At 39.3% G+C, this 16,895-nt stretch overlaps 1 protein-coding gene across 1 annotated transcript in view; it reads right to left on the bottom strand.

Annotated features, from left to right (window-relative positions):
* Positions 1-13,797, bottom strand: part of zgc:77784 (uncharacterized protein LOC402947 homolog) — a 46,532-nt gene extending 32,735 nt beyond the window's left edge. Inside the window, exons 1-2 of the mRNA XM_053320215.1 lie at positions 13,743-13,797; positions 5,516-5,842 (exon numbers count right to left, since the gene is read on the bottom strand). Of these exons, the coding sequence (XP_053176190.1) occupies positions 5,516-5,842; positions 13,743-13,797 (382 nt within the window). The remainder of the gene's footprint in view (positions 1-5,515; positions 5,843-13,742) is intronic.
* Between the last annotated feature and the right edge of the window lie 3,098 nt (positions 13,798-16,895).

Below are 16,895 nucleotides of genomic sequence, written 5' to 3'. Positions count from 1 at the left end.
ACAACAAACCAAGTTGATACAAATAGCCTAATAATCTGCTGTGGTTTCTATACTTATGATCAAAATGCCCATCAAACAGTGTATCTACTAAACTAAATGACAGTTATTAACATAACATTCATTCAATCAACAATCTTGAATAAGAAAGCAAAATGCCTCTAAAGTCAGGGGTAACGTTAGCTGGTTAGCTAGCTAGCAGCATTGCTTATTTAACATTACAATAGTAAAGAAAGAAAAAGAAAAAATGTAATCCATCCCGGTTTTGTTCATTCCAGTGCTGCAAAATCAAGTTAGCTGACATGACTATTAACAGCAGAGGACAAAAAGCTATGTAAAAATGTTAATTACTGGGTTACAAGTTTAAAAAAATTAAAAAAAAGGAGTGCTAACGTAATTTTAAAGACACTTTTTAAGGGAATTCTGAATCAGAGTAATTAAGGAATTCATTCAGGTTGTTTTATGGTATGAACTGCATTTTGTTCCTCACAATGTGGTTAAAATGACAGCAATTTGCAACATATTGACACAACTTTCACAGCTGGCAGTGGCAACTGCCCCCTCAAGTTAAATGGGCAGCATGTCTCTGTCAGTGATGATATAGATATGTGGACTGTCTCAAGTGAAAATGGAAATGGACTGCATTTTGTATAGCACCTTTCTAGTTTTCTGATCATTCAAAATGCTTTACAATACACATCAAAATTCACCTATTAACACTCACATTCATACAATGAAGGCAGAGAGTACCATGCAAGGTGCAAACCTGCTCATCAGGATCTAATGCACATTCACACCTCTGGCACAGCCATGGGGAGCAATTTTTGGGTTCAGTATCTTGCCTAAGGACTCTTCAACATGCAAACCGCAGGAGCCGCGGATCGAACCATGAATCTTCTGTTTAGTGGCTCTACTTTCTGAGCCACAGCCACGTAGAAAATGTAGAGCAGTAAAAGCAAAAGAAAACAAGCTGCAACCAGAACTTTGATTCCCTCATAATCCCTCATCAGGAGTAAGAGGAACATCTGGCTCTAAAGCCTAAAGTTTTATTTTTTATTTGTCCTACTTTATTCTAATCCTGCCACACCATGTGACTGTCTCTTCACTGAGACAGGCAGACATTAACATTCATGACATTGAAATACACACTACTACTGTCCTCTTCTTGTTTTATTTTAAAGCCAAAACTGTTTGGAGGAACGGAGGCATGGATTTCAATCCACTTCCACTGTCTCATTATTCTGGTTTTTCAACAGCCAGGAGAGTCAGCTGATTGCTGGCAGCTTACAGTAAAAGAAGAGAGAGAAAAAGAGAGAATAATGACTGCTGCTGACATTTTTCAGCAACGCTGCCTCCTTACTACGAGGTACTCTAAAAGGAGCAGCTATACAAAAAAATATAACTTGTGGACCCCAGGGTGTGCAAAACATACAACTAGTTTCTCATATTTATTGAAATACAAAACCATAACGAGTGAGAGAATCTATATGTAGGTTGTAGATAGAAGGCTTGGTCATCTAAGACAACTTTCAGTGGTAATTGATGTGTAATTAATGTGGCTAAAACCAAGTTAGTGTCAGCACTCTTGCTCCCTAAACGGAGCTGTACTAATAGTCGAACAGATGCATCGGTATTAATTACTGCTCAGTGGGAGTTTAGAGCTCTTCCTCCTCCCACCTGTTGTCCCTCAGACTCACACAGCCTTCACCACCAACACACACACACATTTCTGCAAGACCACCAGCTTAAAACTGGCTGCTCATTAACACCGCACACACTTCCCCAGCCCACCCCACCCCACCCCACCCCACCCCACCTCCCTGCCAGAGCTAATTGGGTCACTATTTACCCCACAGTCAGCACAACTTCACGCACAGGGGAGGGGAGGGAGTCTTAGACCACCACCATGCTGTCTTGGCATATGCCCCTGCTAGCCGGAGGCAGTGAGATTAGAACAAAACAGCCACTTATTAATACTGTTAGTCACTGTGTGCCTGCAGGTGAATCATCCCTTTACCGATATGACTGTACTGTAATCTGCAGCTGCACACATTATCAGCCATTTAAAAGAGGCAATATGACAGTATATGCTTCATATCTTCCCCCAGCTTGGATGTTTGTATTAGTTGCAGCCGCTTATGGTTCCCAATATACTGTATATCTGTGGAGGCTGTCCCTATTTTTGGATGTGAGCTACAGATGAGGTCAGTCAGCCATGAGCACTTACACACACACACACACACACACACACATATACACATACACACACATGCTGCCAGTAAAGAAGCCTCAATATGGAGGAGCATAAGACTGTGCTCAAATTGCTGTTTTGTGTTTTTTAACGAGGACAATTCGACCTTGCTAATCTGTTATGCTCCTTCGCCTAATCAACCCACTGACTAATCCATTTCCTCATGGCAAAGAGAGCCGCAGTTCAACCCAGGGCTGAGCCACACTGGCACAATTAGGAGAGGAGGGAAGACAATGGCACGTGTCCTGGACCGAGGAGGAAAAATAATAGACACGGCTCCGAGTGGGAGCTTTTTACTTCAGTGCACTTTCACTAAAGATATGAGAAAGCTCATACTGCCCTGCTGTACTCCTCAGCAGCAGACACAAAGCTATACATGCATGCTCACACATGCGATCTTGTTGGTACACAGAGAGGACTCTCAGGTGATGCAATGATAATATGGCCGCCATAGAGGGGGTCCTCCACGGGTCAGTAACAATGTCTGTGCAGCTCCTCGGGTGCAATTTGCTGCTGTTCTTTGTCATATATGACAGTTAACCAAATCTCTCCTGGGTTTGGACAAAACAAGATACGTTGGACTCACAATGGGCATGTTATGCTATTTTCTGACATTTTCTACAGACAAAACAATTTATTGCCTGAAACATAAAGGTAAAGGTAAAATAAAGGTACTTGCAGCCTTAATTTTCTATGCTGCGACTTGATCTTAAGTCAACAGTTTGATTTTAACTATAGCATATTAAGAGTATTATAATATGTTGTCAGCCTGCTTGCTATTTTCTTATTTTTGTCCATTAGTCATGATAACATTTTATACACCAGCTCCATTGTAGAAATTTGGGATTCTGGCAAGAAAGATAAAGATGAGGGCGAGTCTCCTACAGCTTTCCAAAACACTTCAGTTGAACAGAAATCATCTCAGACACTTGTCATTGAGTCTGACCGAGAGTAAACACAGAAAATAGTGTCCTGTAAATCCCTGCCGCTGTATTGAACTGCATAGCATAGTGGATCCATTAAGCACAATGACAAGTGTTGGAGATTATTTTTTTCTGTTAAACTGAAGTGTTTTGCAAAGCGGGCCGCTCATACTCCTCATACTAGTGATATTGAGCACAAATCTGATACCATTTCTCTCTTTTTTACTCTATTTTTAATCTGTATACATGACCTTAAAGACCGTGTAAAGTGAATTTGGACATTTTCTTCTAAACACATTAAATAGGTCAAATGTATTTCTAAAAAAGGTGTAAAAAGCATTTCAACCATTTAGATTTGAATTGTGGAGCTAGGCTTCACACACTGTGTTTCAAGGTTTCTGTGTTCAAGATTTAGTGGGCGGGTCTGAAAGTCACTGCTGCGTTAGCATAAACCCGCCCCTGCTGCTGTAGCGGTATAAATACATTCAGCGCACAGTACACTACTACTACTGCAGTCTACAGTTAGCTGAATTAGCCGCCGAGCTAGCTGCCGAGTTAGCTGCAGAGCTAGCAGCTGAGTTAGCAGCAGAATGCTCTCAGATCTAGCGTCCATGTTTCTGGTGGAGGTGGTGACTTTGATTGACAGGTGACACTTGGTAGGGGGCGGGGTTTCAGCGGACTCGGCGGGCACACCCACAGCGTTTGGGAGAAGAGAAAGAGGTTGCTTTTTACACAACTTTGAAGCCCAATTTCATATATTTGACGATTTTTTTAATCATTCAAACTTGGCAGGGTGGTTAACAACACACTTTTCTGTGGTATATCAAACTCAGAACACATATTTATTCTTACTTTACACGGACTTTAATGTGTGGAAGTCACTGAAATAATTCTTGATGCTGTGGCACTAAAAACTGGGTCAGAGGCTCACTATTATTGAGTAATAGTAACTGGTAGCAGAAACACTGACTCATACCCTGACAGGAAAACTGTATTTAATGTGAATTTGTCACGTCATGGTCAATACACAGTTCTCCACTACTATTAGAGCACATCATATCAGTGTTTTCTGAAGTTAAATGTAACCATGACCACTAGTTAAAATTGATAAAATTATGAGAATAATACCCAAGTAAATTCCCTGTAATATCTTAAGAAAATATGTAGCATCATTTAAAAACTGTTTTACTTTACAACCTCTAATATCGAGAATAGACTATTATACTATATTCTCCAATGTCACTCAATATCTAAACAAGCCCTTATCTTCTACATAGTCAAATACTCCGTTTGATTTAAAGGATAAATTGACAATTTTTCAAAATCTCAAAACAGTTGTCAGGTTCCCATATAAACACTTTCTTTTCATACTGGCCATTAGCAGATCCCCTCCAATTTCTTACAATGCAACTGATGAGGGTCATATTCCACAGTTCTCGTTTAGAGAAAAAATATATTTAAAAAGGTTTATAAAAGATAGGAGGATCCGGTAGTCTGAGTTAAGTCATATAAAGTGAATATCTTTCACAGTTACACTCTTTTTTAGTAAAAATGTTCGTCTTGTATCTCAATGAACAGTGTTTTCATAATCAGCTGCAATGGAGGGATCAAACAAAAATTGATTTTGGTAGAAGAAAAGACAGTAACTTTGACAGATATTAACTTAATATGACTAATTTTCAGTGGCTGACACTTCATATTAGCTTCAAATAAACTGCATTTTTGCACAGAAGGAGGCTTGTAGATTTTGTTTCCCATCACTTACACTGAATGTGCCTTATGAAGGGATCCTCTAATGGTCAGTATGAACAGGAGGAATAATTACAGCAAGATATTATTAAAATGTCAATGTTATTACATCTGACTATTGTTTGTGAGCCCATTTTTTAAAGTTGCTAAAATGTTCAGCTAAGTAACTAACTGACCAAAATGCCGTAAATGTTATTGATACTCACTGAGCAGATTTTTTCTCAAGCAGCAATTAAAAACCTAACAAAAGCAAAACAAATCACTCAAGATAAAAAACACATTAAGTTATTGTCTGAGTGAGCTAAATATTAAGATATCCACAGGCTGATTTAGCTCCACCCACACCACCATTTTTGTTGGGTTTCTCTCTGCAGTCTGGTTCTTTCATATCATTATTTCTAAGCACAGCAGGCAAATCTAATCTCCAGTAGACCTCCATAAAGCTGCCAGACAGCTGTAAAAAGATCTGGGACACAACTGTGAAGCATCTGTATATTATACATACACACAAACATCAACTTATAGCGCAAACACTTATTCACACGCATAAATGCACAACATTTTAAGGATTATGATAAAAAACAAAGCGCCTTACGGGCAACTTCCAGCGAAGCATTACGACTGATGGCCTCTCCCAGGTAGTTGCGGGCCACACAGGTGTAGACGCCCTCGTCTGGTTTACTCCGTCGTCCATGCACAATGCGCAGGAAGAAGAGGGAGCCACTGGGCAGCAGCATGCGGTGAGAATGGGGGTCATCTTTGTCCGTCTCCACCCGTTCGCCATCCTTGTACCACTCTATAGTGGGAGGGGGTCGGCCCTCTGCCTTACAGTTGAGGGTGGCAGGCTCCCCCTTGGAAACAATCAAATCCGAGGGGTCCTCCACAATCCGAGGAGCGCTGTCTTCAAACCGTGCCCGGGACCCTGTGAAGTGGAGATGAGGACAGATGTTATCTATCCAGCTGACCACCTACCATTCATGAAAACATGTAATCTCTTTGTAGCAGAGCAGACAGCAGCGAAGCCATTTGGGAAGGAGGAATATCTTTCTTTAGTGATGCTGGACAAAGACACAGACTGCATGTTGCATGAATTTGCGTTTAGCAAAGCAAATCGTGTATAATCTCTCTTTGAAGGCTTCGACTTTGAATTCAAAGTGAGTCATCATGTATTCCAGTAACAACCTGTGGCTGTCAGATCACTACATCTGATATCCAGTCATTCTTTCTACATTCTGCAAATAGCAAAACACAACCCGTATTGTGTTCTGTGAAGGAATACAGAGAAAGTATTGTCACAGGGGATATAACCTGTGCAGAGGATGCAATCACCCATATAATATGGAAATGGCCAATCTCAGTGTCAATCAGAATTGTTGCACAGTGGTGGATGACATTTGGTGGAAAGCAAAGAATAAGATAGGCAGACCTATGCATTTAAGGGAGAAAGCCGAGAGAATGAGAGAGGCATAGAAATATAGATAACTCCCATATCTCACTCTCTGGGGATCCATTACTATCTTTCCTTTGGCTGTGAGGGAAAGACATACTACTTCAAGACCTGAGGTAAGCTTTTAGAGCAAGACCAAATGTCTCTAACAATGTGTTACAGTTGGAAAAAATGAATAATTCAAATGCCACTGCTTTTAGTTTGGTTGTGAGGAACAGATGGTCTCTCCCTCTGAAAAAAAAAGAAAAAGACAGAAAGAAAATGAAAACGAAAATGGTCACTGTGCCACCGATTATTTTACTATTGTGTCTACAGCATTATTTCCAGCACATAATCTAGACTGCATGAAAATCCTCCATTATCGTCGGAGAGGAGCAGTCAGGAGTAACCTAATGACACACATGTTGTTTCACATGCTGGTGTTACATTATTCTTAAATCTGAGGCATCAGGATAAATCCTCACTTTTCAGCTGTAAGCAGATTTATTTCTTTTCATGAACAGATTTGATCCTCGCGAGCCAGGAGTCGCCATCATGGCATAAACCTGAAGTAAACATCTGAAGCGCGATATGAGCACTAACACCTCTAGGTCACAAACCAGGACAGCTCAATATGCTAATGCGGTATGTGGATGAATACTAATCGAGCTGTTAAGATGTGCCAAGGCACCTTAAGCAGGTCCTGACACAAAATCATACTTTGTTTACAAGTGTAAATCATTTCATGCTAGTGTAGGCCTGACAGCTAATCCTTCGACATATCACAATGTACTTTGTAGATTAGATTTCATCACATCTGTATGGCATGTTTGACTCAGATGGGAGTAGATATTGACACATTTGACTGTGTTCATCTACATTATTTTGATAAGAGCTTTGTTATCCTGCTGGTGAACCGTGTTTTCAGAGCATACAAAAGAAATCACCGGCAGTATCAAATCACATCTCATGTAACACGGTTACATCACTCTCGACTCCCTTCCTCTTCCATCATAACTGGATTACATCACAAAAAAAAAACAAATACTAGGAAAGAGCTGACCTTTTAATGGGATACTCTGGTAGCTTAGCATTGTGCTTCCATTAGATTGGAAGATAAATATTTAGGGAGGGTGGTCAAAAACCAAGCAGCAGAGAAAATATCCTGACTTTCAGTATTAGTTATTAGTACGTAAACCTCAGCAGTGATAAATTGTTTTCTGTTTTTGGTTGAAGCTTCAAAAATCCTTCACTCGGTTGTGTCTTTTGTCAGACTCTCTAGCTGATTAACTTTCACATCTTTCAAATTCTATGCAGTTTGTTGTGCAGACTTGCATAGAGTCTCCAAGCCCAAGTCCTGATCCCCTAGCATGACATTATCAAGGTTGTGTTTTCAAATTTAATATTGAAAAGCTCCCCCCAGAACCACAGAAGACATTACACACAGAGTAATACTCCTCCCAGCCACAGTATTCATATCCAGAACACAGATCAACTCAGAGAAAGCTTCTTCCTGTAGGTCATCACGATGGTGTCCTCTGACCTCTGACCTCTGACCTCTGTACTGAACTGCACATTTACACTCACAATCAGTCTTGTATTAAGCTCACCTTTCAACTGGACATACTGTTTGTGCATTTTAATTTTCATGCACCAAAAAAGAAAAGGTCAAATTCTAATAAACAATTAGTTTATTAGACACAATGTTTCAATCGTGGACGCCTGTCCAACAGGTGTTACAGTAGCTAACACTTGGTTTTTGACATTTGTACTGTATACAATGAAAAGTCCCACTTTTACACTGGACCATTATACAATCTAACATTTTAATATTAATATTAGATTACATTTATAATTTTAGAACTCTAAATTTTTATCCTTTATATTTATTTTTGTAATTATTATTTGTACTAATACTCTATTAGCTGCTCATGGATATTATACCCTGATTTTGTATTAGCATGTGACAAATGAAACATTTAAATATAATCTTTATCTTAAACTCATCTTTCTGTGTAAAATTGGTAGAGTGCTCCTTTAATGTTTGTAGATGTCGTCATTACTCATCATAATGTTTAATACACTCTCTTTAACCTCTTTAATGTAGCGCATATTGCATAAACAGTTCTTGGATGCTTACAGTTCATATTAATCCCTTTTAGGACATCCAATAGTCTCCAAGGAAAGCGGAAAAAGAGCTTTATGTTTAGGAATAATTTACCAACAAATTATATTATACTATTATTTACTCTCAGGCTAAGCTTGGTTACTTCATTGCTCCACACACTCAGTAAAACCATCAATTTGACATTAACAATGCCACTACCTATTAACAATGGGTCATTTTAATCCATTTGTTACCCACATTTATTGCTGCTGTAGTCAAAGCTCCCTTTGCTCTAATGTTCCCTCTCCAGTGTTTATGACACCCAGCTGTCCTTGTACTCAGTGTGTCAGCACATGCTGTGAAATTGTGGTTGCTTTCAATCCTTTTTGAATGGCATGAATTTCACCATGACAAATTTTTGTATATTAATTTAGTTTGGTGGTAGCATTTTTGAATGAGAATAGATATGCCTTCAACAATATTAAAAGTATCCAATGCCTGCAACTATACAGTCCAGTTCAGAATTAAATTCAATTAACTAAAAGCTCATTTATTAAAAGGAGTAATAATGAGGGTTATTTGGTACTTACAGCTATAGCTACCCTGCTGATATATTAAAGGGAGAGCAGTCTTGTCAAAAGAAGAAAAGCTTCAGGTGGTCAAAGTGACAAGAAACAAACCGCTCCTGTGCAATCAGTGAAAAGTCTCAGCCACCTTGAACACGACAGCAACACATTTTCCTTGTGAGAATAAATATTTTCACAGTAATATTTGGTTCATGACAGGAAGATTGCAGAGCTGTGGTTGAAAACACTTTCTGCAAAAAGAAACTCTGTCAGCCCTGTTAGCGACATGGACAAATAAACGATATAATGATAATAAACCATAATGGGGACCACTGTGAAGCTATGTGTTTAATGGGGTCACAAACACAGCTCATTAGAGCCTGCAGTAGGGCCTCAGAGCATATGGGAGTTTAAAGTGTGACTTGATTTGTGGAAAAATATTTTATTCTGGGGAATTCTGGTGTGAAAGGACGTGGGCTACTCACAGAGCAAATTACATAAACACAGGAAAAGATGTTTCACAAACTACTGCCTCCATTCATTTATGCTGTTACGACTCACAAAATTCACAGCTTTGATCGATATGGTGCAGTAAAGTACAGCATTTTCACTATATTTTCACATCAATTTTATTGTACATCCAGCTTCATGGAAGTATTCAGACGCTTCAGAATAAAATAGCAGGGTCATGTCTGACTGCTTTAAGTGGTTTCTCAGCAATTTATAAAAGTGCTTTACAAGGAACAACTATGCTAAGATTATTTAAAAGACACACACACACACACACACACACACACACACCGAAAAAAACACACACAACAGGACATGTATGTATTGATTCAGAGCCTTGTATTGAATGTTACAAACAATACAAACAAATCACTGTTAACACCCATGGTAGTTACAAACCATCTTTGTATTGAAGCAGTATCGTTGTGGACAAATCAATGAAACTCTTTTAAAACTGTCTGAACTTCAACGAACTTCACTGTGAGGGTAACAGAATGCAAAGACAGCCAAGATAATCCATAAGAGTGAATGGCAGTCAACCTTGAGCTGTCATCCAATATGCAGGGGCTCTGTGACGGAGAGCAGTCCTGCTTCATACAAGGTTATCACTCTCCAGTACACTGTCAACTCCATGCTGTGTACAAATTAATGTGTCAGGGTGAGAGGTAGGGGTGTTTTCAGTGAGAAATACAGTAAATTGTATTTAACAATTCTTATTCAAATGTTGACTCTTCCAAATTGAAGCTCATGATTGCTCTTTTTATGTGCTCTATAAAACAGTTCAGTCTATTAATCAGTGTCATCAATACAATTAGAGCGATCTGATCATCAGTGTAAGGATGATTAGATGCAGTAATTGTCATGATTGCATCTGATCTGTGAGAATTTCTTCATTTACTCAGAGCGCAAATGAAAAATCCACAGAAAGCAAACAACCACAGTCAAATGAAAGGCCATTAGTGCCGCACACAGCTCTGATAGACAAGTTATCGCATTGGTCCTAATTGCAAACTCTGACACACACCCACGATTGCTCGTGGCGTCTCCTATATTTCTGCCTCATCTAACACACAGTTAGCAGGATAACAGCTGAGGGGGTGATCAAGCTCACATCTTGAAAACCCTGTTGATTCAGCCTATATTTGGCGTTTCTTGGCTCCTAGCTGTGGCATTACATAAAGGGGGCCGCTTTCATTAATTAGTATTTACAAATATTAACCCTGCATCTTCCCCAAGGGCAGAAGTGTACTTCCGTCACGCTAATGTGTGAAAACAACAATGCTGCATGAGGGGACGTCCTGCTTTTGCTTCAGAGCTTGATGCCTCTTGGCATCAGTCAGGCTCCAAGCGAAAATTTATACAACAACTTGAACCTGTCTGAGCTCACAGCTTGACATCTGCTGACACAGAACCTTCTACCTGTTAGACAGGCTGCTCATAGACTAAGGGAGACTGCAGGAAGTGGCTGACCAATGACGTTACTTCATCACTCAGTCATTTGTTGACTATGTTCAAAATCGCATACTAACATACTGTCTATGACAGACATTCGTCACTTCCTTATCATAAGGATGAAAATGCCTCCTTTTGGGTGAAAACAAATGCTATAAATGTTCCGGTACTAAATTGGAAAAAATAGTGGCGACATACCGAAAGGATTTTGCCTTTCTTTGAACACTACACACTATATGCAACATTTTGGCCAAACCAGTATCCAGCTTAACTTTACATTGTGAGACACAGCACAGAAGCAGCAGCCGCAGCCCAACAGTGTGTCTGTGGGGCCGGTAACTTGCTGTCTGCTCAGATTTACTCCTCTCTTTTTTCAATTTCAATTAATTTACATACTTAAAAAGGCCAGAAACATTCAAGGAGTTCTTGTGACATTGCCAAGTAATCTCTGTGGGAAGGCGATAATGTGCCATAGTGAGCTAAATTCCAAGCAGAAGAAGTCAGGTTTGATTATCTCCTGGCGCCAGTCTGGGCTTTTTGAGCCTTTGTTTGGCAACTGTCCTCCTCAGCCATCATCTAATCTCTGAGTGATGTCATCGCTGACTGTACCAAAAGTGGGACATCATCAACATCCGGCAACATGACTCAAGCTGCTGCCTGCTCATACAGCACATTAGACGACTAACCACCTCCTGTAGTGGTTTCATCATCCACGGTCATTTCATCGAGACAGACTATGAGAGGCTTTAGTCAGCCTTCAGCCATATTTGTCACTAAGTAATGAGAAGGAGGACAGAGTGGACACAAATCACCAGCTAAGGGTTGTTTAGCATCGATTAGTTCCACACAGAGCGTGCCAACAGCTGAGATTGAATACAGCTCAAGAAAACTGAAATTTCAATGAGATGTACTAGGATCTACACTGATGCCGTGTTAATTGAGATTGTATGTGTGAAAAAGAGCTGCTGTGTTAAATTGAATGCAATTTGTTCAGGGGACTGTTGTTGTTGTCCCTCTGAATCACACAGAGCCTTGAGAAAACATAAAGCAAACCCCCACCACAGACCAGTAGAGAGGAAGTTATTGGCTGGACTCAACAAAACATATCTTTACACTTATAAAGTCTCACATTTCTCTTTTCCTCTCTCAATAAAAAAACGGAATAATATCCACTAGTGGGAGGTTTTTGTCTCAATGCAGCTTCTGCAGATATGATCAAGCCAGTTTTGAGTCCCCTTCTCACAAATTTTTTCATGATAATACCCAATCACCCTACGGGAATGCGCCGTATGACAGAAGTGGGAATGACAGGAAATACTCCAGATTAATGGCTGTAGGCAGATGGTGTGGGTGTTGAAAAGTAGCTTTAATGTTGAGAGGTGGCGCCCGTTTATAATAATGAAGCAGAGTGAGTGGCGAGAGTAGTCACAGGAGCCACGGAGCTCTGGTTTTATATTGTTAAATTATAGTGTATCATTAAAATGATACAAAACAGAGCAAGACCGATGAAGTGACCAGATTGATGCATATACATTGGTATTTACATATCGCCATATTACCACAAATAATAAAAGAGTGCACTACAGAAATAGCAAAGATATTTTAAAGCTCATTTAGAAACAGACACCATCATTGGTTTGTCCATATAACTCCTCTGACAAGGTTATATTTCAATTGTGCAGGACATTTGGTCGATTCTTTAAAGCTGCCTATAATCAATAATGTTCAATGGATCACATGTCTTCTTGCATGTGAATGAGCTTGTAGTGACAATCTCACAGTGGATCATTACCCAACTCTGCAGCTCTATAAAGCTTTTTAGCCTCCTTTCAGATTGAATCTATACTATTTTGGTTCACTCTTGCAGCACTAATCAGTGTGACTTTGGTCATAGTACATAGTAAAAAAACTGCTGTACATGACTATCAAACAGCAGGGAGACACAGTCAGAGACTAGCTGGTGAACATAATGGAGCATTTAGCGGTTTAAAGTTATCACAAGGAACTTTCAACTGGTTATGAAACAGTCTCATGTTGCCATTATGTGACCTACATCAACAAACTATTCAACAAACATCTGCACTCTCATGAATTGTTTTCTGAGCCCTGCTTTTATTTGGGGCTTGGATTAAGGCTCAGAAATTTGAGCTGTTATTAGAGCAACGGTTAAAAAAATATAATCTCTTTCTCAGAGGTAATCAAGAAGAATGAGCTCTTAAAAGCATTTTTCATAATATGTGTACATCTCCAAAAGCATTTCTTTCTTTCTTTTTGTGTGTGTGTGTGTGTGGGGGGGGGGGGGGGGTATTTTAACCACTGCACTAAAAGTGACAGTTAAATGATTTCACTTTTGCAACAGTGGAGCCTCTTCTGACCCCTCCAGCTGCCTAATGCCTCCCTGTGAGACCACCTCAGAGCTTGGGTGGTGGTGGTTGGGGGGGTGGGGGGGTACTGGGATACTGAGAAAACATGTGCACCTTCTTGGCGTTCACTGGTGGTATTTCAATATTACAAATTAATGCATGTGTGACATTTTGATTTATAAATCATTTTTGTTGAAGGATGCGTTCAGGTGCCACAGCTGCCCAGCTAAACATAACATTTACATCCATCAGGAGGGACTATCATAAGACAAGTCAAACACACCATGAGGCAGAGAGTGTGTGTGTGAGAGAGAGAGAGAGAGGGAGAGAGAGAGGGTGGAATTACTTATTATATGTGTTTTAAAGCCATTTCTGCATATTGACATTAACATTTTTACCTGATGCGATGGTGATGAATGAGACAGTCACAAGTAGTAAATTTCCAAAGTTCATCTCCACACTCTCCCGGTGTCAAATCCTCTTGAGTCTGCAGCCCCTCTGGCAATCCACCCAGAGTCAATTGACCAATTATATCACACCTCCAGTCGTCAAATTGCGCACGAATTTTACTCAAAGCAGGTAAAATTAACCAGTTTGGAGAATGAGCCGCAGCTGGATTATTTCAAGCGAGTAAAAAAAAAAACTTTGATCTCACTCCCAGAAACCCATGGCAGCAGCAGCAGGAGGAGAGGCAGCAGGAGCAGCAGCCTGGAGAAACCCTAATAACAAAACTCAAGCATTACTTCCTCCAAGCATGGCCACTCACGCTCTCACACACTCTTTCTAAGATGTACTACTGATGCTGAAAACAAAAACAACAACAAAAAGGAGATTTTACTATACTGAGTTCCGTCATAAATAAAATAATTCCCTTGCTCTCCTCTCCCTCATCTCTGATCCGGGCGGTTGCAGGTTACGGTATCAGTTTGTGCGAGTATGAAGCGCTGCACATGCAGAGCTGCGCACTCCCAGCTATCCGCAACAAATCCTCGCCAACCTCTAAGAGTCAGTGTTTTAAAGAGACAGACACGACATCTCTCTCTCTCTCTCTCTCTCTCTCTCTCTCTCTCTCTCTCTCTGTGTGTGTGTGTGTGTGTCTTTGTGTGTGTAGTCAGTCTATATAAACTATATATTGGATAAAACTTGCACTTTTTCCTGTTCTTTTTTAAATATAGCCTATATATTTTTTAAGTATTTTTAAAACAATTTTTACTAATATTGGGTTATTTTTGAGTCGGCTATTATTGGTGTTAAAATTAGGCTCTGGTTTTGGGTTGTACGTTTTTGTATTTTGTTCATGAATTCATTGTACTTCAAGGTTTATGATAGGAAATTAAATTGGAGACTAAAAATCGTTTGTTCTTGAAAAACTCCTGATGGAAAATGAGATAAAATATGGAAAATGTGTAGTTCTTAAAAATGGGGTTAGATGTCTTATTGAAGTTCCAATGAGCCTTTGGTTTTGGCTTCCTGGTGCTTAACTTGAGAGTCAAGACTCTCAAATTGGAAACAAAGATAAATCTGATATTATTTTTTCTGACTTTCCACTATTTTTTTATTTTTGTCTTGTGGAATATTGGATGTTTTTACATTTTCATGCCTGTAAAAACCCTTCAAATCAAACAGGCTGAGAAGGAGAAATCACTCTATTGTTTAACCTGCATAAAACACATGTGTAGCCTAAACTTGAGAGGTCACATGTTGATTTGTTTCATTTTTAGCGGCTAAAAGTCTGATAGGCTGGAAAGGATCAGGTTATAGGTCAACTTTTGGGGTCATGTTTTTATTAAGCTTACAGATATGAGTGATGTTGAGGTTTAGTGGTGGGAAATTGAATTTTCTATTCCAGCAAAAATCTGGACAGTCAGCAAATTGAATGAGGGAGTCCTGAACAGAGGTTATATAATACACTGTTAAAACTGCTTTCTGGGATTATTTCATAACTTTGTATGTGTAGTTTTCTTTTTTTACTCATTCTTTTTATGATGATTTTAATGTCTTTGTAATGGAGTTTATAAGCAGTCATCCCTGTGCAATATCACTAAAATTTTAAATGTTTGAAAATTGTCTTATCTCACAATAATTGTAGTGTAGGGTATTTGATCTTATTCATAATTAACATCAAACAGATAGATTACATTGAAAATACGGGCCTCAAAGTAAATCTCAGGAAGTGAGTACACCTGTGACCACTGAAACGTAAATTATTACACCTGTGACTTCCAATTAAGACTAATTGCCTGAACAAGGTTATAAAAGAACCTGTGAACTTTCGCAGTTTTGGTCTTGTGCATCATAGCGCAGCATGGTAATGAACTGTCTGAACAAGTTGGAAACCAGATCGTTACATTGTATGAATATGGGAGAGGGTACACAATGATCAGTAGGCTACCAAACAGAAGCTTAAACACAGTGGTTAGGAGATACAGGAGGACCCATACTAATACTTAGTAATTAATACCAATAACAGAAGGTGCAATGGCCATCTTCATAAAATTATAACATGCACGTTTCACTACTGTGCAGCCTTGCATTTAAAAACAGATGGGCAAGATCTCCTGGCTTGGCAAAAGGGTTATCTGTGGAAACTGATATTTCAGTGACTGCTCAGACATTGCATAAAGTCAACCACTCCAGATGACGTCCAAGAAAGAAAAAACATTCCTCACAAAACAGAACAATACTACAAGATTAACCTTTGCCAAAGAACATGAAAAGAAGCCTGATGAATATTGGCAGCACATTCTTTGGTCAGATGAAACCAAAATAAATTTGTTTGGATCAGATGGGGTCCAGTGTGTTTGGCAGGGACTCAGCCTGGACCACTGCAGTGACTGCATAGTGTGTCTCCATGAAACATGGAGGTGTGAGTGCACTGTTATGGGGCATGACATGAGTGCAAAAGGTGTAGGGAGGTGACATTTATAATGGCACTACTATATGAATGCATGTTTGTATACCAACATACTGAATGAAAAGATGACTCCCAGTCTCAAGAGATTTGGCAGGAGAGGAATTTTCCAACATGGCAACTATCCCAAACTCTGCAGATTATTTTTAGATTATTTTGAAAACTATGACCTGACCCAGTATATCCCCTGACCTGAATCCAACAGAACACCTCTGGAGTATTTTAAAGTGGAAGGAAGAGCAACAAAAAAATCCCTCCAGCAAAGAGTCGCTGAAAACAATTATCTGTGTATAAAAGCAGAACATCTTTTCACAGATTTGTGCTAGACTTATATCATCCATGCCCTGAAGGATTGAATCTGCCATCCACAACAGCAGGCATACAAAATATTAAAACTAAAAGAATGGGGTCTAACCAATGAAGGGTTTACTGATTTTTGTTGTAGTTCGTGTCATAAATATGGACCTTTCGTTATCATTTAATTAGTCCAGCATTCTGTTTTTCAAATGAATTCGCTTAATTCTTCTGGGTTTTGTCTAAAAACAAATTAAAATGGAACATTTTTAATTACTTACATTTTAATGATATTGACAAGGAGTGTACTCAGTTTGATCTCCTCAGCAATGTCGACTGCCTTCTT

Source organism: Scomber japonicus, chromosome 6 (genome assembly GCF_027409825.1).
Source record: "Scomber japonicus isolate fScoJap1 chromosome 6, fScoJap1.pri, whole genome shotgun sequence".
Classification (NCBI taxonomy): Eukaryota; Metazoa; Chordata; class Actinopteri; order Scombriformes; family Scombridae; genus Scomber; species Scomber japonicus.
The sequence above is the reverse complement of the archived record's forward strand: the minus strand, read 5'-3'. Positions and strand labels throughout refer to the sequence as shown.